This window comes from Phascolarctos cinereus, unplaced genomic scaffold, assembly GCF_003287225.1.
Source record: "Phascolarctos cinereus isolate Bilbo 61053 unplaced genomic scaffold, phaCin_HiC Scaffold_5;HRSCAF=322, whole genome shotgun sequence".
In the NCBI taxonomy this organism is placed as follows: Eukaryota; Metazoa; Chordata; class Mammalia; order Diprotodontia; family Phascolarctidae; genus Phascolarctos; species Phascolarctos cinereus.
Window position 1 is genome coordinate 118,840,263 of NW_027555958.1, and position 22,430 is coordinate 118,862,692.

Genomic DNA, 22,430 nt, shown 5'->3' on the forward strand with positions numbered 1-22,430 from the left:
AACACAGAATTACGAAAAAGAAATTACTGCTTGCACTTTTCAGAAGCCTAATAAATATAGGAAACTTGACATCTAGAGTTAATGAAGGGGGAGCAAAGTGCACTAGCTGAAAATCAGACTCTGAATGGTTTTTTTATGTCATACATTCTTCAATATGTAAGTTTATTTTTAAATGGGTCACAAGCACTCAGATTCCTCACAGACAGATCATTACTTCCAGTTACACAGGAAGACAGCTGAATTCCTGCTTGCATGTTTAGTAATAGCTGATGACAATTGGATGTTTGAAAGTAGAGTTTCTGATGTTTGAAAGTAGAGTTTCTGCAAAGGTGTCATTTTCCAACTGAATATGGTTATGACAGGCTTGATAAAGCCAGTCACCATTATGAAGTTAGAGGCAAATGTGTTTCATATGTCTTTCTAAAGTACAAAAGATATTTTTATTTTGTTTTCTAACAACTGTAGTAATTATGCCTAAGGAGAATATATTTGAGGGAAAAAAAAGGTTTGATTTAAAATCTCTGCCTTTGAAGGTAGATACACAAGACAATAAATGTACATAAAATTTTATTAATTTGGAATCCGCTCTTTCAGAGTTTAAGTTTCTTCTTGCTGGGCTAAATTTTATGCTTGCTAGGTAAGAAAAGATTAAGAAACTATTCAAGGAAAAATAGAATATCAGTTAATCCACAGTCATTCATTAAGTGCCTACTATGTACCGAGTAGTATACTAAATGTTGGGGATACAAAAAGAGGCAAAAGACAATCCCAGCTCTCAAGGTGCTCACAGACTAACGGAAGAGAAAACATGCAAACAGTTATGTACAAACAAGTCATATACAAAGGTAAATTTTGAGATAATTAAGACAAGGAAGGTACTAGCAACAAGGAAGACCAAGAATGGATTCTTGTAAAAGGTGAGTTATATGAAGGAGTCAGGAGATAGAGATGAGAAGAGAGAGAAGGTCAGTGAAAATGCTGGAAGTTGGGACGTGGAGAGTCTTTCTCAAGGGACAGCAAAGAAACTGATCTCGTTGGGTCACAACGTACATACATGATGTATTTGAGGACAAAAGTATAAAAAGACTGGAAAAGGGATGGGGGGAGTTACGAAAAGCTTTGAACACCAAATAAAGGTGTTATCCTGTTTGATCTTAAAGAGGACGGGAAGCCATTGGGAGTTTACAGGGAAGTAACATGGCCGTGCTTTGCGGAGAGGGGGATAGACAGGACCAAAAAAGAGATATGAGGCAGGGAGACCAACCAGTAGTCTATTACAGTAGTCCAGGCATGAGGTTATGCACAGTGGTGGTAGCCATATTGAGAAAAGGGGGCCATATATGAGTGTTGTTATGAAGGCCTGGAGTCAAGAAGATCTGAGTTCAGATCTGTCCTCAGACGTCCTATCTGTGTGTCTCTGGACAAGTCACCTATCCTCTTTTTCCTCAGTTTCCTCATCTGTAAAATGAAGATGATAATAAGCACCTACCTCTGAGTTGTTGTGAGGATCAATAATAGTAGGCACTTAATAAATGCTGGCTATTGTGATTGTTATCATTATGGCAAGATTGACAGGACTAGGCACCTGACTGCATGTGGAAGATGAGAAAGAACTAAGCACGCAAATGGTATAAGGTTATACATATTTCAAGAATACGCTTTTTGAGGATTTCACTGTATTGAAGGCTTATTGTGTGGTGTGGCTATATTTGTTGCATGTTATGCTTTGAGATGCTCAACTAAGTCGTTTTTTGTGCATCCAAAGTTTGTATGGGACCTCTTTCTTCATCCCCGTGAAAGATTTATGGGTCTGTGGCCACTAAAGCTGTTCAGAAGTTGAACAGCCCTGATTTTCAAGAATACACAGAATTCAGAGTGTTGTTACAAAATTGAGAGAAATGGGCACACATTTAGAAGTCTGTCAGTAATTGAAGAATTATCGGATGTTTGCATAAATGAAGACAAAATGTAACTGACATTTTTTGTTTCTGTTAGAAATCAAGAGTTAATTATACTTTAAGAAAGTCCTGTATTGTGCATCAAGTATGCATCTGTTAAAATCTGAATTCTTTTTATTTTTTCAGGAGTGAAACTAAGTAGTCTGCTTGGTAAAAAGGGAAACCTAGAAAAACTCCAGAGCTACTGGGAAGTTGGATTTTTCCTTGGTGCCAGCGTACTTGCTAACGATCATTTGAGAGTGATACAAGCGTCTGAAAAACTTTTTAAACTGAAGACACCTGCATGGTAATCTTCTGCTAAGTTAATGGTCTTATATGCAACTATTTCTTCTACACAGATCATTCAAGGCCATGTGTTACTGTATTATCTTTATTTGTAGGAGTGACTTGTAGTTGGGGGGGGTGTGTGTGTGTGTGTGTGTTTAATGGAATAAATGGAGACTTCAGAGAAAAACTATGATGGTTATAAGAAAAATAAATATTGAGTAATACAGTTTAGGTCTTCAGACCCAAGTGATGTCATCGTATGCTTAATTAGGTGTTTATGACACATTTTAAAAACCACTAACAGCAAGTCTGTTAGTCCTAAGTACATTAATGATTATAGGCATCTTACAATTGCAAATCTAATGAAATAAACACAAAGATGGAGGAAACTCCAGTTTATTTATAGGCTTCTCAACTCAGTTTCCGTGGCCTTTTCTCTCAGTACATTCCTTTATTTTTCCAGGGAATTCATGCTCAGTTCTGGAATTTTCATTGTTTATTTTTAGTTAGCCTTCTTTACACTTTGAATAACATATTTTAATATTATATTTATATTAGCTTCCCTGGCTTCCTAAAAAAGTGGCTCAAATTCCACTTTCTTCTCTAGGCTTTTCGTGGACTCTCCCAACACCCACCCTCCCACTCACCAGCTACTAATGCCTTCCCTTCTCAGATTACCTTCATCTACCCTCAGTCTATTGGATTGTAAACTCTTTGAAGGCAGGGACTGATTAGTTTACCTCTTTTTGTTTCCCCTGCTGTTGAGCACAGTGCCGGCCACAAAGTAAGTGCTTAATAAATTGATTAATTGATTGGCTATAGCCCACATACATCAAGTTATTTACAGGTTTTCTCCCCATAATAATATGAATTCCTTGATGGCAGGGACCGAATTTTTGCCTTTCTCTGTATATCCAGCACTTATCACAATGCCTGGCACATAGTGCTTAAACTGTTTTTAGACCGACTGATTATATAATCTACTGTTTATGTGAGATCTACTCATCCATCCATTTTTAAAATGGAATTAGGTTTCATCATTCATGAAATGATTTTTTTTTAAGTTAGTAGGACCGAGTGGGACTATAGGTAGAGAAGGTTACCATCCTCATCTCCCACTGCCCCCCCCCAAATCTGCATTTGGAGCCTCATTTCTAAAACCCTACTCATTTCAGGCATTCCTGACATGAAGAAGCCACTCAGCTCATTTGAATTAAAAATCTCATCTCAAAGAGAGAGAAGCAGCAAGTGAAAAAAAAAAACAACCTCTATTCCAACACAGATGTTGCTGCCTGGAGGCTGCCTACAGGGCTCCTGGCAGGCAGAGCATTTTCTGACAGTAGTTTTTTCGGTCCTCAGGTTCCATACTCTCCTGTGTTAGATCTATAAGAACATCCATGGTTAGCAGACAGCACTCAATGGCCTGGAATTCTGCTTTGTCTGAAGTGAATTGAGTTTTAGGCCAGTTAGCATCCCATGATAATAACTCACACATCATAGTGTTTTTCAGTTTTATGAAGTGCTTAGGTTTTCCTTGTGAGGTAGGGAGTGCAATGTGCAAGTATTATTATCCCCATTTTGTAAATGAAGCAACTTAACTTCAGTGAAGCCAGGTGGCTTGCCTAGGGCCAGATAGGTACTGTCAGAGCCAGATTTCTATCCCTACCCTCACCATTGTTTTCTGTATACCATACTGTGCCCCACATACTATTTATAGTATGTATTAGTTAGTAATAGTATGGGATAGTATAGAGACAACTGGTGGCACTATGCTTAGAACACTGGACTTGGAGTCAGGAGGACCTGAATTCAAATCCACTCTGAGACATTTAACTAGCTTTGTGACCCTGGACAAGTCACTTAACCTCTGTTTGCCTCAGTTTCTTCTGTTGTAAAAAGAGGATGATTATAACATTTACCTGCCAGGGTGGTTGTGAATATCAAAGGAGACAATATTTGTTTAAAAAAAAAAAAGCTTAGCACAGTGCCTGGCACATAGTAGGTACAATGTAAATACCTAATCCCTTCCTTTATAGTCAACCTTTAGTAATTTATGAGCTAATTTTCCCATCTACAAGTCACTCAGATCCTATGCACACTTCCCTCTTCTTCTCGCTATCTGTATAGTTGGATAACTTCCCTACTGTTGGGGAAAGATTGGAATCATTGAATTTACCAAAAACTGGGATTGTACATAGTAATAAATTAGTTTATTTGGTAATTAATTTATGTGTACTCGTGTCATTTTCCCCTAGTAGACATTAAGGACAAGATCTGCTTAATTTTTGTTTTTGTGTCCCAACCATCTAGCGAAGCTCCTGGAACATAGTAGGTTTCTAATAAAGGCTAATTTAATTGGATTTAATTTTCTAATTTATAGGTACCTGAAGTCTATTGTAGAGACCATTTTGATATACAAACATTTTATGAAACTGACTACAGAACCACATGGAGCCAAGCAAGAGCTTGTGGATTTCTGGATGGATTTCCTGGTTGAAGCCACAAAGACAGATGTGACAGTAGTTAGGTTTCCGGTAAGTATGTTTCATGCAACTTAAATTTCATTTCTAACTTCATTTATTTTCCCTTAAAAAAAAAAAGAACCATTTGGTGTAGCTACATTACTATTGATTTTCTGATTTTTGTATCTTGTAATATATATAGATCTATATCTCTGCCAGTTGATACATTTTAGCTTGTATTTTATGTTTCTTAAAATTAAGATTTTGTGAATAGAAAGAATCCTAAATGAAAATGCAGTTTTAGTTTCTTTTTCTTTTGTGTGGCTTCTTCTGGTGGGGGTTAGGGGAAGGGAGGAGAAAGAAATATGCAGAAGCAACCAGCGTTGGGGGTTTATAATTTACTATAAGTCATAATGCCAGACAATACAAATATTAATTCTTGGCTTAGCCCAGTTTGCACATACCTGGATTTTAATGGAAACTTTATAAATACTGCTAATAGGCTCATAGGGGTTTTTATAAAATGTTCTAAGAATTTACCAGTTTGCGTGCGAAAGAGGCTCTATGAAGTTAGGGATGATAACAATCTGACCTTTCTCCCCATTTCTGCTAAGGAGAATTGATATTCTCCCTACCCCCACTCTGAAGAGTATGTGATCAGCCCACTTAGCCGGCTCGGGCTCCTAGCCGGACAATAGTTCTAGGAATCCTTTAATAAGCCCTGTATCATTGCCACTGCAGAACAATTCAAACCTGATTGCTGGCTGTTCAAGATATGTATGAATTCTTTTGACCATATCTCCAAGATGATTCCTTAAAATACATGTGACTTTCAAAGGGACCAACTGTGTTTATTTACATTTTATATAGAGAAACATGGTAAGCCATCAGTGAGTGCCCCATGGCAAATGGTGGCTTGCAAATTTCTGCTGGTTCTTCTTGGTTAAATGAATTACTGACATTAACATGGTCTCTGTTTATTGTTATCTCCAAATTCAGCCTGTAACTCAGCAGGATCTTGAAGGGAAAAACCTTTAAGCTAAAAAGAAATTTAATTGCCTTTCTTACCCTGGAGAGGATGGAAATTAAGAAGAGTCCAAGCTTCCAGATTGAACATGAGATTGCATTAGACTGGTGCTGAAAGGCACCATCTTAGCTGCAAGGAGGAATGGGGTAAGGTCACGGATCAAGTTCCCAGGCAGAGCTCCAGGTAGTTGACTTGCTGAATTGACTGAGAAGGGGGATTTCTTAGAGTTGTAAAATAAAGTTACACATATAAGTAAAATCTTATTAATTCTGATTAGCTGTGGAGTAGGTCAGTAAGAATGAAGTAAGAATAGTCTGAATTATGGAATATCTTAAAAAATAAATGTAATTTGATATCTTTTTGGTAAAGTACATATTATAAAATATGCCTATGGAGAAAGGGAGAAGAAAGATAAGAGACCTCAGCACAGTATAGACACAGTTGGAATTGGAGAGAAAGGTAGAGAGTAAGTTGTTACTCAGAGAGCCATCCGAAACTCTTAAATTTCAAACAAAATTGAGAGAGAGAGAGAGAGAAGAAATAGCAGAGATCGGAATAGAACTTGGCAGTAATAGAGCACTTTATGATGACAGAGAAGAGGGTGGGCATTTATGGAGCTCTTACTATCTGCTGGGCACTGTGCTAACCATGGGATTACATTAAAAAGCAAACAAGCCATTCTCTGCACTTGAAGGGCTTTACATTCTAATCAATAGGGAAAGACAGTACATAAATGGGAGTGGTGGAAAGGAAGTTAGGATGGGATGGGGAGAGCAGAAGTGCGTGAAAGGGAGGAGGAGCCAAGAGTGGAATCTTTGTTTCTGGTTGGGGTGGAGATGATCAGAGAATGGAGCCATGTCAAGGAGAACACAATAAGTGGTCTGGTGGCCTGTTTCTATCTAGATAGGGCAAAAGACTAATCTTTCAGAGCCAGGAGGAGCCAGGAAATCGATGGGATGGTAAGAATGTACATTTGTAGGATCCTGAGATTGTGAAGAAAGCCAGAGATTGAAATTCGGGGAGGGAAAATTTGAGAGGAGTCGAAGTGAAAAAAGACCTGGGGAGAAAGAAATCAAAGGCCAGGAAGTTGGAAGGTGAGGGAAAGGATGTTGGGAGTCTCTATAAAAGGGCCAAAGAGATGAGAGTTACATAGCTATCTAGGGGAGCCAGGAACAATAACTACTATAAAAAAAAAAACAGGAAATGGGGTTTTACTTCTAGGAAGTATGGAGAAGAGGGAGTGACCTGCAATAGAGTATACCTCGTTTATCCTTCTGCCATGGCCAAGTAAGTAATCAGGTAGGCCTCTCTCTTGTAAAAGAAGGTAAAGGGGGCTCAAAGAATGTCTCTACACTATAGATCCTAAGAGAGACCAAACTGTTTCTTAAAATATGGAAAAAAGGTTTTAATTGCAAAAACAAGGGAGAAAAAGCATCTGGAAGCAAATTATCATTGTTCTTCCTGATTAAAGGCAGATTTGGAACATAAATATTTAGTTAAGATGGACACTGAAATGTATGTATGTGGACCTTTGCTTACAATATAGGAATGGCAGGCTTCTTTTAAGGGATGGCGTGTACCTAACAAAGGCTGGTAAAACTGGGTTTGCCTAGATTCTTGCAAGTCTCATCAAAAGGATGTTAAATTGAAAAGGAAATGGGAAAGAGAAAACCTTCCTTTCTTGTATTGGGGGAAAGAGGAAGCTCAATAAAGGGATAGTATGGCTGCTTGTGACAATAGAAGGTGACAAAGCAGAGCTGCTCAACTCTTATTCTAATTTGACTTGAAAAAAAATATTTGGATTAGAAAGAGAAGAAACAAAACACCCAATAGGGAACTTTTGCACTAGGTAAGTAGGAAGATATTAGAAGACTACCGGGTTTTCCCATAAATAACTTCAAAAATTAATTAAAGACCAAATCAAAACTAGTAGATATTATTACTTAACTGCTGTCTTTGAACTTTGAAAGATCAAAGAGAATGGGAAGGGTGCCACAGGACCAGAAAAGAGAAAATACCCGAATTTTTCCCAAAAAAAAAGGGGAAGAGAATAGACTCCTGCTAACTCTAGAGTTCTTGGCATTGATTATTGGGAAAAATCTGAGGGCATGTTCTTAAAGGGATACGTGGTAAACATCTCAAGAAAGGAAGTTATGGTAATAAGTAGCTGTTAGGGCTTTATCAGGAACAGGTCATGTCAGCCTAATCTTATTTTTCTCTTATGACACAGTTACTAGAGTAGCAGAATAGAGGAATACTATAGATAATGGCTTACTTAGATGATAGTAAGGCTTTGACGAAATTTCTAGTGTTATTTTTATGGAAAACATGGAAAGATGTGGGTTGGATACTAGTATAATTAGGTGGAGTCAGAATAGATTGGGAATGGCTAGAACCAAAGAGTAATGGTCTGATGCCATCTTCAGAAGAAGGCTCCAGTGGAGTATGCTGGGGATTGGTGCTTGGATTTGTGCCAGTTAGCATTTTTATTTTACTTTTATTCTGAACTTAACAAAAACCAAAAAAATTAGCATTTTTGTATTTTGTAGAGCTGGAGAGAGATCGTACACGAAATTGCAAACCTCCATTGTGGAAAGCTTGCTTTTCTTTTTGAGTATTTAAAGAATTCAGTATGTAACTTTAAAAGCTGTTATGTTTATCTTTGCTTCTTTCTGCCTATCTTTCTGTTCACTCCTCCCTCCCTAGGGTGAGGAGGAAATTATCCCCAGAACTTCTTTTTACCTCCCTTCTCTATTGGGGGGGAAAAAAAAACCAAAAGAAAACTCTAGTAAGAAATATGCATAATGAAGCAAAGCAAATTCAGTCCATGCTATTGAGCTATCAAAATGTTCTTCCTGAAAAGTAAGATTAACCATATCACACACTACTACCCTGCCCCACCCCCAGTAAACTACAATGGCTCCCTATAATCTCCAGAATCAAATACAGAATCCTCTATTTGGCTTTTAAAGCCTTTCATAGCCTGGCCCCTTCCTGCCTTGCCATTCTTCTCAATCTACAGTCTAATGTTCTTGCTGTTCTTCATACATGAAATCCCCCTACTCTGTGTATTTTCACCAGCTGCTCCATGTACCTGGAATTACTTCCCCTCTCACCTCTACCTCCTGGACCTTCTGTGGCTTTCTTCGTTTTAAATGAAATCTCATCTTCTTCAAGAGATCTTTCCATAAGTTCCTGTCTCACTTCACTGGTTATTTACTGGTCATTTCAAAATGGATGTCCTAAAGGCATCTCAAATTCATCTTGTCCAGAACAAGATTCATTATCCTTTCCTCCAAAGCCACCTTTCTTTCAAATTTCCCTATTTCTGTTGAAGGCACTGTCATTTTTCCAATCCCTCGAGTTTGTAACCTTTCTGTCATCAGCGACTCTTTATTCTCCCTGAACCCACATATTTAATGAGTTGCTACACTGAGCCATTTTTACCTCCATAAAACTCTCACATTTGACCCTTCCTTTCTACTCACACAGTTCCTTTATGGTTACTCTTTTTGTATTTATATATGTACATGTCCTTATTATAACATAAACTCCTTCTATGGTCAAGGAATTGTTTCATTATTTGTATGCCCAGTACTGAGCCTGGCACTAAGTCGGTACTTAACAAATGCTTATTAAGTTGTTTTCAGTGAAGGGAGATTTTTAGACAAGCTCCCTGTCCTAATCTATATTAGAACTAGCTGGGGGCCATCTCCAGTCATCCTGATCTGTATCTTGCCACTGGAGCCAGGTGGCTCCAGAGGAGAAAGTGAGGCTGGTGACTTTGCACAGCCCTCCCTCACTTAAATCCAGTTCACTTGCAAGTCATGGCATCACCTTCCTAATGCAGTGGTTCTCTTCAAGAACAAAGAACAAACAGCAAGAACCAGCTACAGACCTGGAGCAAGGCCCACTTCAAGAAAGCTTGAATCCTTTCTAGCCTCTTTCTGTTTGTCCAAGTGCCCACAAATCGAGCTCTCATTTATCCTTATTTCTTCAATTAAAATAATCATTATCCCACTTTTTCTCTCTTCCTACTGAAGCATTGTATTAATGTGGTTCAAATTTCTTTTTAGCTCTTGAGTGAATAGACAGCTGAAATGTCAAGAACCAGTTGTATTCCATGACCTGACTTTTTTCCCTAGGGCATAATTCACTGGCTCTCTCTTCTGCACACACCCGCATTACTAAGTTGTGGGGAAATTAGTTGCATTAGGCCTATAAGTGTCACAATGACCGTGAAGAGACAGACTCCCACTACATATGGCAGCTCACATTCCCCAGGAAGGAGAACAACTGTTTACCACAAGACTTTCTGCCTTGTGAAGTGTGACTCCAAAGATTTGTGGTGGTACTCTAACTACTCTAAAGACAGCCTATCCTGTAGTTAATGTAGAAGCACTTTCTAGCCAACATTTTTGAGGATTGCAAATAGGGGAAAAGTAGTGATAATTGAATTGTCTTCAGAATAGAGCAGACCAAGATGACTAAAGTAGAAAAGCACTAAACAGTCTGATTTACTTCCACTTATTTTTCTGCCATGTTCTCAGTCACTCTTCTGAGAAGGAGGTGCCTTGAGCTTGGAAGCATGAGACAAAACGGCTCTTAGCAGTAAGCTTAATTAGCAAAGAGTTGATTAATCTGATATAGCCAGGTTTTGTTTTTTCGATTTCTCATTTCTCAGTTCTCTTTTTCTTTCCTCCTTCAAAAAGTAGTGCCTTGGGCAGCCTTAGTGATCTTACCTTTGCTAGGAAAAACCTGATTACTCTAGAAAACTATGTGGTTTCTTCTAACTATGTTATCTAGTGGACGTTTGTTCCAGTGGAAGTGTCAACTATTACCTTTTCCCCCTATTTCAGGAGTATCAAGTTAGTGGTAAACTTAGGCTGACCTGTAATCTAAGACCAGAAATCAGTTAAAGGCAGAATCTGTGTAATGTACTCAGGATGTTCTATTTGATTTTACAGGTGTATACATGTCCTCCTCCTGTATTTTGCTTTTTCTCAACTGTTGGGTGGCTTATGTAATACAGTCCTTGTCATGTCAAATAGTGTGCAAAGGGAGAAAGCATTAGATAGTAATAATTCAGTCAGGCAGGCACTAAATATTTATTGAGAGTGCCTACTGTGTACCAGACGGTGTGCTAAGTGCTGGGAATACAAAAAGATGCAGAAGATCGTCCCTGCCCTCAAGGATCTCGCGTTCCAATTGGGAGAAACAACAAGCAAACAAATATATGCAAACAAAACACACAGGGAATAGTTTGGAGAAGGGAGTCACTAGGATAAGAAGGATTATTAGGACTTTAGTTGAGATTTGAAGGGAGCCAAGGAAGCCAATTAATGATAACTTTGGAGAGAGCAGATGCAGTGGGATAATGATGAAGTTGGAAGTTGGATAATAAGTGATTAAGAAGAGAATGAGAGGAGAAAGAGTGGAGGCACCTAATATAAGCAGCCTTCTCTCAAGCAGTCTAGCCACAAAGGGCAGAAGAGATAGTAGACAGTAGTTAGTGGGGAGGGAAGAATTAAGTGAGGGTTTTTTGAGGACGAGAGAGACAAAGTCATGTTTCTAGGCAGTAGAGAAGGAGACAGTAGGCAGGGAGAGGCTGAAGATAAGTGATAGAGCAGAGATGACAGATGGAACAGGATCTCTTGTACAAATAAAGGGGTTAGTCTTGGTAAGGAATAAGGCCACCTCACCATGTGAGACAGGAGTAAAGGAGGAGATAGTGGTAGAAGGCATCTGAGTGATAAGACATAAGAACAAGGGGAGAAGAGGGAATTCACAGTGAATGACCTCAGTGTTTTTCTGTAAAACATGAGATAAGGTTCTTAGCTAGATGGGAGGAGGGGGAGCTGTGAGAAGTTTGAGGAGAGATGAAGAGAGATGAAAATGTTTGCAAGAGCCACTGTGGAGAGTGGAAAGTGAGTTGTTAATGGAGTATGTATAGAAGGATTGTCTACCAGCATCAAGAGCCTAGTTGAAGTTGTATAACATGAATTTGCAGTGGACCCAATCAGAATGGTTATGTGATTTTCTCCACCAAGGCAGAGGCTTGGCAGGGCACAATTAGCAATATAACTGCAACCTTACTCTTTCTCTCAATAATATAACTGCAACCTTACTCTTTCTCTCAATCCAGAAATAGATAAACAAATGAATGACAGGAAAACACCCAAATTGAGTTTTATCTGCTAGCAATATTTGAATTATTAATAACAACAGAATTTGTGATGAGAAAATCTGATGCCACCACTCTGTAGCACTGAGGAGAGCTGTTTAAATCACGTATGGTATAAATTACAAGAATATGCTGTTTAATCAGAGAAGTCTTTGGTATCTGAGGGGAATCAATATTCTATTCTCTGATGTTAATTTTTTTCTATTCCAATTTAATTTCTTTTTTTAATTTTTTGTTTTATTTTTATAACATAGTATAATTTTAAAAATGATCGCACATGAAACTGAAAATCTGTTATGTACAAGTTGCTATTGCTTTTAAATATATAATAAAGTTATCTACTTAATTTCACATGTACTGTCAACTCCTTCTATTTATCTAACCCTGATGTGCAATTTCTGGTGGAGACTTGTGCAGGAAAACTCTCAGCCTGGAAACTATCTTCACTGATTTACATCAGCAACTTCTCCATGACTTAGCATTACCTGAGGCATGGAAAGGCTAAATGACTTACTTGCTCATGATCCCATAGCTAGCATGTGTCAGCAGCGATAACTGAATTGTGTCTTCTTGACTCCAAAACTGGCCTTGTATTAATTATATCAGAGCATATTACTTTTCAATGTCATAAAATGCTGCATGTTTCTAATATTATATCACTTAAGAGTATTAAGTGATTTTAGTTATGAAAAAATGCCACTCAACATTTCTATTTGGGAATGACATTGGTATTGTATATGCATTTTACCTGACTCTTAGAAATTTATTTGTGTTTTGTTTTATCTGAGTTTCATTCCCAGAAGGTGAGAAAGAAATAGGTCTTTGAGCACCAAAACTTTGTTATTCTTCAGGGGAAATAATTTTTGCTTCTAGCATCTCACTGTTCATCTATCCATTTTAACTTTTTTTTTTAAATAAATCTTATTGGTATAGTGTTGATATAGGCAGGTAGGTGGCACAATAGAGTATTGGGAATGGAGATAGGAAGACCTGCATTTGAATCCAGCGTCAGACACTTACTAATTTTGTGACCTTGGGCAAGTCACATAACATCTATCTGCCTTAGTTTTCTCAACTGTAAAACTGAGGATAATAATAGCACCTTTCTCACAGGGGCATAAAGATCAAATGAGATAATATTTGTAAAGCACTCATTACAGTGCTGGAAGTAGTAAGTGCTTAATAAATGCTTGTTCTCTTCCATTGTACTGTAATAGTCCTTAAGATAAACAGATACACTGTGTTTGTGGTTTATGGTTAGGAACAGTTTTTAATAGCCCATATTCTTGCGTATTTAGGCTTTCTCTCTTAATCTGTACCCTTAGACCACAATGAGACATACGGTTGGATCCTCTTGTTGTCATGTCCCAAAGCCATGTGGAGGGTTTTTTCACCCACTTTTTATTTAAAAGACTCCATTAGATATACTATCAATTCTAGGAAATAATATGTCCGAGGTACTTCTTTGAATTTTGAACAGGAAAGTTGGAAGTGATTGTTCCAATTTCCCCTTTGCCTTATGTAGACCTGTCTTTTTTTTTTTTTAAGCTATCAGTTGTGATCACTAAGTCCTTATGTGAAAGCTGAATCTTATCAACTCCATGAATCATTTGGATGCTTAGATGGTGTTTTGGAACAAGATCTGTGTCTTAGGGCCTCATATACTTTCAAAGTGTGAGGTACCAACTAGAGAGAAACAGACCATCTCAACTGCCATTCACAAACCAAAATGAAGTGTAGCATAGCCATCTTCCCAAGTAGACTAAATATATCATCCCTCAAGATGCCAGTTTGCTCCTGAAGGTAGAAGTCCCCAAGAAGTAAATGTGGTCTTTTTACATCACCATAGCTAAATGTATACATAACTCCCACTAGCAATAACAAATTATTTTTGTTTCTAATACCATTTAGATGGATAGAAAAACCACATACCTATATTTGTACGGTAACATTCATGAGATCAGGAACTGTTAAAATAAATAAGTGACTAATTCTTTACACAGTATTTTGCTTCTTTGTTTTGTGATGTACAGTTTCTCATTTTGTCTGTTTTCTATCACTTCTGTCTTTTTCTGCCAAATCCACATTTCACAGGACTTCTAGACATCGTTGATTCTTTATGTTTTAAAAATTTGCCCCATTTTTCTCTAAGAATGTCATTTAAAATATTTGGCCTCTGGCTATAGCTGAAAAAACATACAGATGTCAGTGTTTTTTCCCCAAAGTCTTTCTTCAATGAAAATTCATTGTCAAGAAAACAACAAGCATTTATTAAGCACTTACTACCTGCCAGGAACCATGCTAAGCATTGGGAATGCAATTAAAATCAAAAAGAAAGAAGTCCCTTTCCTCAAGGAGCTTAAAGAGAAGGTGGGGATGAGGTTCCCATTCAGGGGAATGGTGGTAAAGTCTAGAAAGTCAGAAGTACAGCTGGGAGGGGAATGTTACATGTCTGGCCTGGGCCTGTCTTCCAAATAGGGGTAATTTTTTGAAAACCTCACCCCTGGGAAAAGGGGGCCAGCATGACAGAAGGCAGTTCCAAGGTGAAAGGGCAGCTGAGTCCAGGAGGTCAAGTGCAGATTCCAGTTATCAATGACCTTTATAGTAATTGTGTAATTTTATAATGATGACTGTCCATAACTAGCATTTACATTGCACTTTAAGATTTACAAAGTTCTTTACATATATTATCTCATTTGATAAAATATAAAAATGGAGGCTCTTTTTAGGTTGAAATAATCAGATATTTAAAATAATTTGTACTGAAACAGTGGGTCCCTGAAATATCTTTGAATTCTAGCCTACTAAGATTTCATATAGAAAAATATAGTATGAAAAAATCAACAGAAGGTGGCCTTAGAGTCAGGAAAATTTCCTATATTTTCTCTTTTGCATCACATGGGTTCAGTTGTTTCCTCTGATGCATACGTGCCGTAAGTGTGATAGACAAGTCACTTAACCCCTCAGTGCTCTAGGAAATTATCCAAGACTAAGTTACAGAGGGAATTTCTGTAATAAGAATTCCTTGCACTGATGAAATCTCAGGTCCAGACCAAATTCACACGTTCAGATATTTGTGTTAATAACAATAACAATAGCAGCCAACATTTATATAGTGCCTATGATTTGCCAGGCACTGTGTGCTAAGCGATTTACAATTATTAATCTTATATGATCCTCACAACAATCCATTGAGGTGGAGGCCATTAATATGTGTCATACATAGATGTTTTGGTGTCTTATAACGGTCCTCTTACCCAATTTTAATTTTGTTTTATTCCCTGAATTGAAAACAAAATGTTTTTTAAAAATAACATATAGATGTTTTGATGTACTTACATTTTTGTTTTATTATATGACTTTCGTCTGGTTTGATTCTCATAAACCATTGAAATATTAATTTCTTTGTCTTATGTTTACAAGGTTTTAATATTAGAACCAACAAAAATCTATCAGCCTTCCTATTTGTCTATCAACAATGAAGCTGATGAAAAGACGATATCTATCTGGCATGTGCTTCCTGATGACAAGGTAAATGATTCCATTTACTAGAACGTCACTTTTAGTTGAAAAGTTTGCTTCACAGAACAATTAGGCCCCTGTAGCATTTAAGTACAACCAGAAAAACCCCTGTTCATAGCTGATAAAAATGTGCTTGAGGCTCTGTTTCTTTTGGTACAATCAACTATGGTACAACCAACATTCATTTTGGGATTCTGAGTTCTATGCATTTACCAAATTATAGACAAGATGTATTTGTTTTATTTTTTAAGTAGAGTTGTACGAAATGATCTCACAATTGTAATGTTTTCCTTTTCTTCTTCTCTGATGCTATGTGAACTCGTGCCCTAGATTTGAAATGTGTCCAAAGAGGCCTTTTCTAAAATACTTTTGTCTCAACTTCAGGAAGATTATGCTGCATAAAGCCAACTTAGCCCATGCTTTGGGTTCTTCCAGCCCTTTTTCATATCCTCAGTAGAACAGAGACCTCAGAACATTGTACAGATAGTAAATACCATTACACTGTGACCATTGGCCCACAGAGGTTCTAAAAAACATCCCAGTGTATTACATCTACCTGTTTAGTGGGTGGAAGGTTCTAAATTCATAGGTCTTGGGCCATCCTCTGAAGCTGTCTCATCCAGTATCCTTGTTTTATATTGGATCAGGAGACCGAGACCCAGAGACATTTGCCCAGTGTGAGCCTGATAGTAAGTGTCACAGGGCTATAGTTTCTAGTCTAATTCCTTCATTTCACAGATGAGAACATTTAGCCCCAGGACATTGAAACGTGACTTGGTCAAGTCATTGTTGTTGTTCTTGTTCAGTCATTTCAGTTATGTCCAACTCTTCATGACCGCGTTTGGGGTTTTCTTGACAAAGAAACCAGAGTGGTTTGCCATTTCCTTCTCCAGCTCATTTGACAGATGAGAAAACTGAGGCAAATAGAGTTAAGTGACTTGCCCAGGGTCGCACAGCAATTAAGTGTCTGAGTCTACGTTTGAAATCAGGAAGATGCATCTTCCTGACTTGAGGCCCTGCACTCTATCCACTGTGCCACCTAGCTGACAGAGCTAGAACCAGGATCTAAGTGTTCTGGTTCATAGTCCAGAGTTCTTTTCACTTTCACTTTTCTGAGCTGCCTACCTTTACTGAATGAGTACTTTCTATGCATAAGGCACTGTGGTAGGCCTTTCAGAATTATGACGATGATTAAAACCCTCTGACCTCAGAGAGTTTTAGCTGCTTATCCTAAAGACAGTATCAAAGGTGAGATAGGAGACCATCCCATTTTATTTTTAGGAGGGTTTTGAAAACATTGCATTTTTTCTTATCACGTTAATCACTGGTGTGTCGTTCCTCTTTGTTATTATTAGATTTTTTTTTTTGGTTGAAATCATAGGATGCCATCCATCCCACTTCTTGGGGAAAAGAAATCCTACATCACACAAAATTACCCACTACCAACCAAAGACTCTAGGTAACAGGATAAATACTGCTGACAGTTCTTCCTATTGCCACAAATCCATTCGTAGTCCCCCTTTGAACAGAAGTTATCTCAATCTTGCTAAGGCTGGGGAGAGAATCTTAATCCAGATCCTTAGGAGATCTCCTAAATGTGCTCCCATGAGTGATGTTGGTGACAGCAAAGCAGTTTCATTCAGGCCATGTAACAGTGGCAGACACCCAAGACTCGAGGAGGTGTCCATTACATTTTCATCATGAGTGACTGATATATGGATAAAGACTGGGGGAAGATATTCCTTGTACTAAGTTATTCAGAATAGATCTTTGCAGTCTACGAAGCATGATTACCAAGGGCTTTCAAAGGATGCAAAGGGTAGGCTAGGTGGTATATATATGTGTATGTTTGTATACGTATCTGCTTCTGGGTTTTTGTAAGCCTCTTCCTTTAGCTGAGATATCTTCCCTTCTCCCCTTTACCTAGTCAAATATTTCTCATAAATTAAAAAGTTTAAATCAAGACCCACCTTTCCCCTGGCTAATCCAGTCCTTACTGATTTCTCTTTTTTCAGACCTCCAAGAGCACTTAGAATCTCTGCCCCACAATTTAGCATTAAATAATAATCTGGATATGTGGTTTGCTGTCATTCTGTTGTGGTTGTGTTTTATGTGACTTGATAATAAGTTCTTTGAAAACAGAAGCCATGTCTGCTCCTTCCTCTAAATCTAGATAGTAACTAAGGTCACTTCCAGCTCCAAGTCTGTGCTTCTAGGAGCCTGCAGGTATTTGTTGTGCATAGAAATGTGCTAGACTCAGTAAGGGCTACAGAGGAAATAGAAGACATAACTCCTGCTTTCACAGAATTTGTTCTCTAGGTGTAGAGAAAAGATGTAACACATATCAAATCACGATCAGCAGTAGAATGCAATGTGTGATTAAGTTCTAACTTGAGTGGTTGAGATCCCAAGTGTTCAAGCATGTTTGAAAAAAGGAAGAATCTAAGGATTGAATGAGTTAAGGAAGCCATCTAGAGCTGATGGAACTTGAGTTGAGCCTTGACTGATAGAAAATATTTAACTAGGCGGTCAGGAGAAGGGAGTTCAGAGGGCTGAGCTAAAGGAAGGGGCATAGAACTAGCAAAGGCACAGAAACATGAATGAAGAGGTTCATGCTATTAAGAGTACTTAGACTCACAGGAGAGGAGGTAATCCATTTGGGGAATAGATTAGACTTAGATTGGATAGGTACAGAGAGGCCAGATTGTGTTGGGACTTGAAAGTCTGGTGAAGTAGTTTAGACTTGATGGGATCAGATATTGGCAATCACTGATGTGATTGAATAGGGAAGTGGATTGATGAAAATAGTATTTAGGGAAGATGGCAGGCTTGGAAAGTCAAGAAGACCTGAGTTCAGATATGACCCTAGACATTTACTAGCTTCATGACCCTGAGTCAGTCACTTAAACCTGTTTGCCTTAATTTTCCTCATCTGTAAAAATGAGCTGGAGAAGGAAATGGCAAACCACACCAGTATTTTTGCCCCAAAAAAGCCCCAAATGGGGTCAATGAAGAGTCGAACATGATTGTAAAAAACTTAACAACAACAAAAGTCTGGCAGAAACTTACGTAATGAGCTAGGCCAGAATCTGGAGTCAAGAAGGCTAGCCAGAAGCCTCTTCTAGTAATTCCTCCTTGAGGGATTTAAAACCTGGACTAAGATGGGGGCAGTAGGAATAGGGAAAGGAACAGATGCATGAGACATTTTGAAGAAAAATTGAGTAGTCCTTGGAGAATCACTGGATATGTGTCATGGACAGGGATGTCAAAGATTTACTCCAGAATTCTGAATATGAGTGATTGAGAAAATCATGGTACTGTGACAAAATTCAGGAATTTTGGAGATCATTTGGAGAAAAGATGGATTTGGTTTGTGACATGTTAATTTCGAATTGAGTACAGGACATACACATGGAAGCTACAAAAAAATGCCATCATTAAACAGGTGACAAAAGCAAATTTATGTATGTATATGAATGAGATACTCGTAATTTTATTTTTAAAGTATTACATATGTATGTTGATGATAGGGTGTGGTATGCTGTTTGTATACACATAAAATTTTTTATGACTTAAAAGTCACAGTCTATCCAAGCTATAAACAGAAAAACAGAGAGAAATGATAGAGACAGAAAATTGTAAGCTAAGGAGAAGAGATTTTGGGAAGCCTGCACAGCAAGAGAAAAGTTATCCAAGGACACTTGGAAGCAGAAAATGGGGTGAGAGAATTTGGAGATGAAGCAAAGCCAGGAGAATGAGAGAGAGTAGCCAGGGGTAATTGGAAGGAAGAAAAGGGAAAGAAAGTAAGCCAGAGTTATTTGGAAAACGAGTATCATTTCCAGCTACTTGTGAGCATTTTTTTTTTTCATTTCTCTTGCTTGTAGGTTCTTTGGATTAGAATTGCCAACGTTTTTAATTTGTTTGTCTTTTATAACTATAGAGTGTTTTATGTCTATGATATATGTATTATTATATTGTTGCATTGTTAGATTTCAGAGGCATAGATAGATCTAATCTTTCTATTATGGACAGAAAGCTGACCTTGCGGCTAAGAAGGCCTGGGCCCCAGTCCTGGCTCTTAAAAATACTGGCTATGTGGCCATAAGCCATTTAACCTCTCATTGTTCTGGGTAATTTTGTAAGATTCTGAGTTACAGAAAAACTGCTTACCTGCATTAGTAGAGGAAATATCCTTGTTTCAGAGTTTGCAAAATTATGGAACTCACAACTTCAGTCTCAGGCTTAGAAATTTAGTCTGACTCTTACATTTCCACCATTTCACATACTCTCTTAAGAGAACTGAAGGTTCAGAGCTGCCTCTTTTTATGCTGACCATTCTAAATACTTGTTAAAACTTCTAATGAAAATATCCATATTATTTATGTCCGGTTGTGCAAAGGAAAGAGGCCTAAACTAGCAGTCAGAAGACCTGAGTCCAAATCCTGGCTGTGACATTGACTTTGCTATGTGACTTTGGGCAAGTTGTCTCTGCCTTTCAAACCTCAGTTTCCTCATTTGTAAACTGCCAAAATAATATTTGTGCTACTGACCTTATTAGGATGATGTGTAGAAACAGTGGAAGAGTGGAAAGAGCCTTGAACTTAGAGTCAGAATGTGGGTTTGAATTTTGGCTTTGCTACCTACTGCCTTTTTTTCTGGGAACAATTCGTTAAAGTTCTCCAGGCTTGTTTCCTAATTTACAGAATGATGGGGTTGGACCAGTTGGACTTCACTCACAAAGGTCCCTTCTAGTTCTAAATCCTATGGCTTGTGAAAAGTATGTTGTAGGGGCTGCCAGGTGGTGCAGTGGATAGAGCACTGGCCCTGGACTGAGGAGGACGTGATTTCAAATTCAGCCCCAAACACTTACTGGCTGTGTGACCCTGGGCAGAACACTTAACCCCAATTAGCTCTGTCCAAAAAAACTGTACTGTAAGCGTAGAACACTATATAAATATGAGTTATTGTTATTTATGCATTTCTGAAATCTGTCACTTTTCTTAGTTTTAGAGAAGTTATATGAGTTGGGTACCTAGGTGGCATAGTAGATAGAGCGCTGTGCTTGGAATCAGGAAGACTCATCTTCATGAGTTCAAATCTGTCCTCAGATACTTAATAGCTGTGTGACCCTGGAAAAGTCATTTCACCCTGTTTGCTTCAATTCCTCATCTGTTAAATGAGCTGGAGAAGTATATGGCAAATCACTCCAGTATCTTTGCCAAGAAAACCCTAAATGGAGTCACAAAGAGTTGGACAAGACTGAAAAATGACCGAAAACTGAAAAAATAGTTCTCAGGCTATAAGATCTGGCTATAAATAATGGAGATCAAGCCGTAAACAAATCTGGATTATGTCATTACTATTTTAGCTGCTCTCTGGTTCAAGTAGATAAATCACATATATTGAACAACCCCTTCATTGGGTTTTATTTATCTTGTGGCAATAATGAAATGGCATTATTTTCTAAATCAAGGCAGAACATTCTTTTTTTGTAATTTATCTGAAAATTAACTAAACCCTGAAGAAATACACCTTTGAAACATTATATTTATTCACACATTGAAATAATTTCTCACTTTTTTTTAAACAAAAGATTAAAAATTCTCTGAGCATTTGGGTCCTTCCATACTACTTTTCTCAGAATTTTCGATCTTTGAGATTCTCATCTGTATTTACAAAATGATTGACTCGTCCATCCAGAGTTATACATGCAGTGATCAGTGGCAAAGTTAATGGAAATCCAGATCTCCAGACGTTTCTTCCTTCAGTATTTCCTTGCTGCTTAAAATGAATAACTGCTTTAAGTGAAGTTGTGTGTCTGTCTGTGAACAAAAAACAGCTTATATTTGGGACTCTTCATCCTTTCAAATTTAAGTTTGGAATTTAAATACTGTTGGTCCACAAATTCTTCTTGCAATTGCTGTGACTCAGTTCACCACATATATCGCAAGAGAATAGATATGTATTGGAGCTCCAGGAGCCTTATGTCCCCAGACTAGTTGAGTAGGCAGGACCCAGGTCGAGACAAGAAGTATCATAAGAAGTACTTGTGTCATGGTGGAAAGGTGAGTACCAGCTAGCTTTCTCTACTCCTACTCCAGCCAGGGACAAGCAGTTGGCTAGTCCTGCTTCATTAGAGGAGGAGAGAAAAGGGGTATTTCAAAATCAGAGGGGAAAAACAACTATAAAGAGAATTATGGAAGGAAAAATATATTTTTCCCTCAAATTAGGAGGAAGAGGAAGGAAAAAATATGAATAAATATGGAAGATCAATGTGAATTAAACTGAGAAGGAAGGGGCATTCTGAAATGATTTTTTTAATTTTTTAAATTGTGTTATTAATGCCTTTTGTCTTTATATCAAAATTATTTATTTTTTCTTTTATTTTTTTCATTTAATAATATTTTATTTTTTTCCAATTACATATAAAGGCAACTTTCAACATTCATTTTTTGAAAGATTTTAAATCCCAAATTTTTCTCCTTCCCATCCCCCCTCACCAAGATACAAGGTAAGGTGTCTGATATAGGTTATACATGCATCACAATCTTTTCAAATCCTACCACCCCACCCTAATTGAATTCTTTTTTTCTGCAAATAAAAATAATTAAACAAAAACATCTGATACAATCACTGTACCTGACCATGTATACAATATCCTGTCCTGGTCATCCTCCTTTTTCTTGTGAGGGGTCAGTATGTTGTATCATCTGTTCTCAGGCATTTAGCTGGTTTTTCTTTCACTTGGACATCTCCTTCTCTAGAGTGATCTTTATTTATGTTGTAATTTATAAACATATTTCCATGTTTCCCAGAACTCCTCATATTATAATTTCTTACTGCAAAGTAAGATTTCATTACATACACATCATTGTTTGTTTTTTTCCAGCCATTCCCCAACTTTCGGGTACCTACTTAATTTATTTGCTAAGATAAAGAGTGCTGCTGTGAATGCTTTAGTATATGTTGGGCCTTTCCTTCTGTCTGACTTGCTTGGACATACATGACCC

At 37.7% G+C, this 22,430-nt stretch overlaps 1 protein-coding gene across 1 annotated transcript in view; it reads left to right on the forward strand.

Annotated features, from left to right (window-relative positions):
• The window catches only part of MAP3K5 (mitogen-activated protein kinase kinase kinase 5), a 283,087-nt gene that overhangs the window by 160,174 nt on the left and 100,483 nt on the right, over positions 1 to 22,430 (forward strand). Inside the window, exons 9-11 of the mRNA XM_020987151.2 lie at positions 2,085 to 2,244; positions 4,606 to 4,759; positions 15,322 to 15,429. Of these exons, the coding sequence (XP_020842810.1) occupies positions 2,085 to 2,244; positions 4,606 to 4,759; positions 15,322 to 15,429 (422 nt within the window). The remainder of the gene's footprint in view (positions 1 to 2,084; positions 2,245 to 4,605; positions 4,760 to 15,321; positions 15,430 to 22,430) is intronic.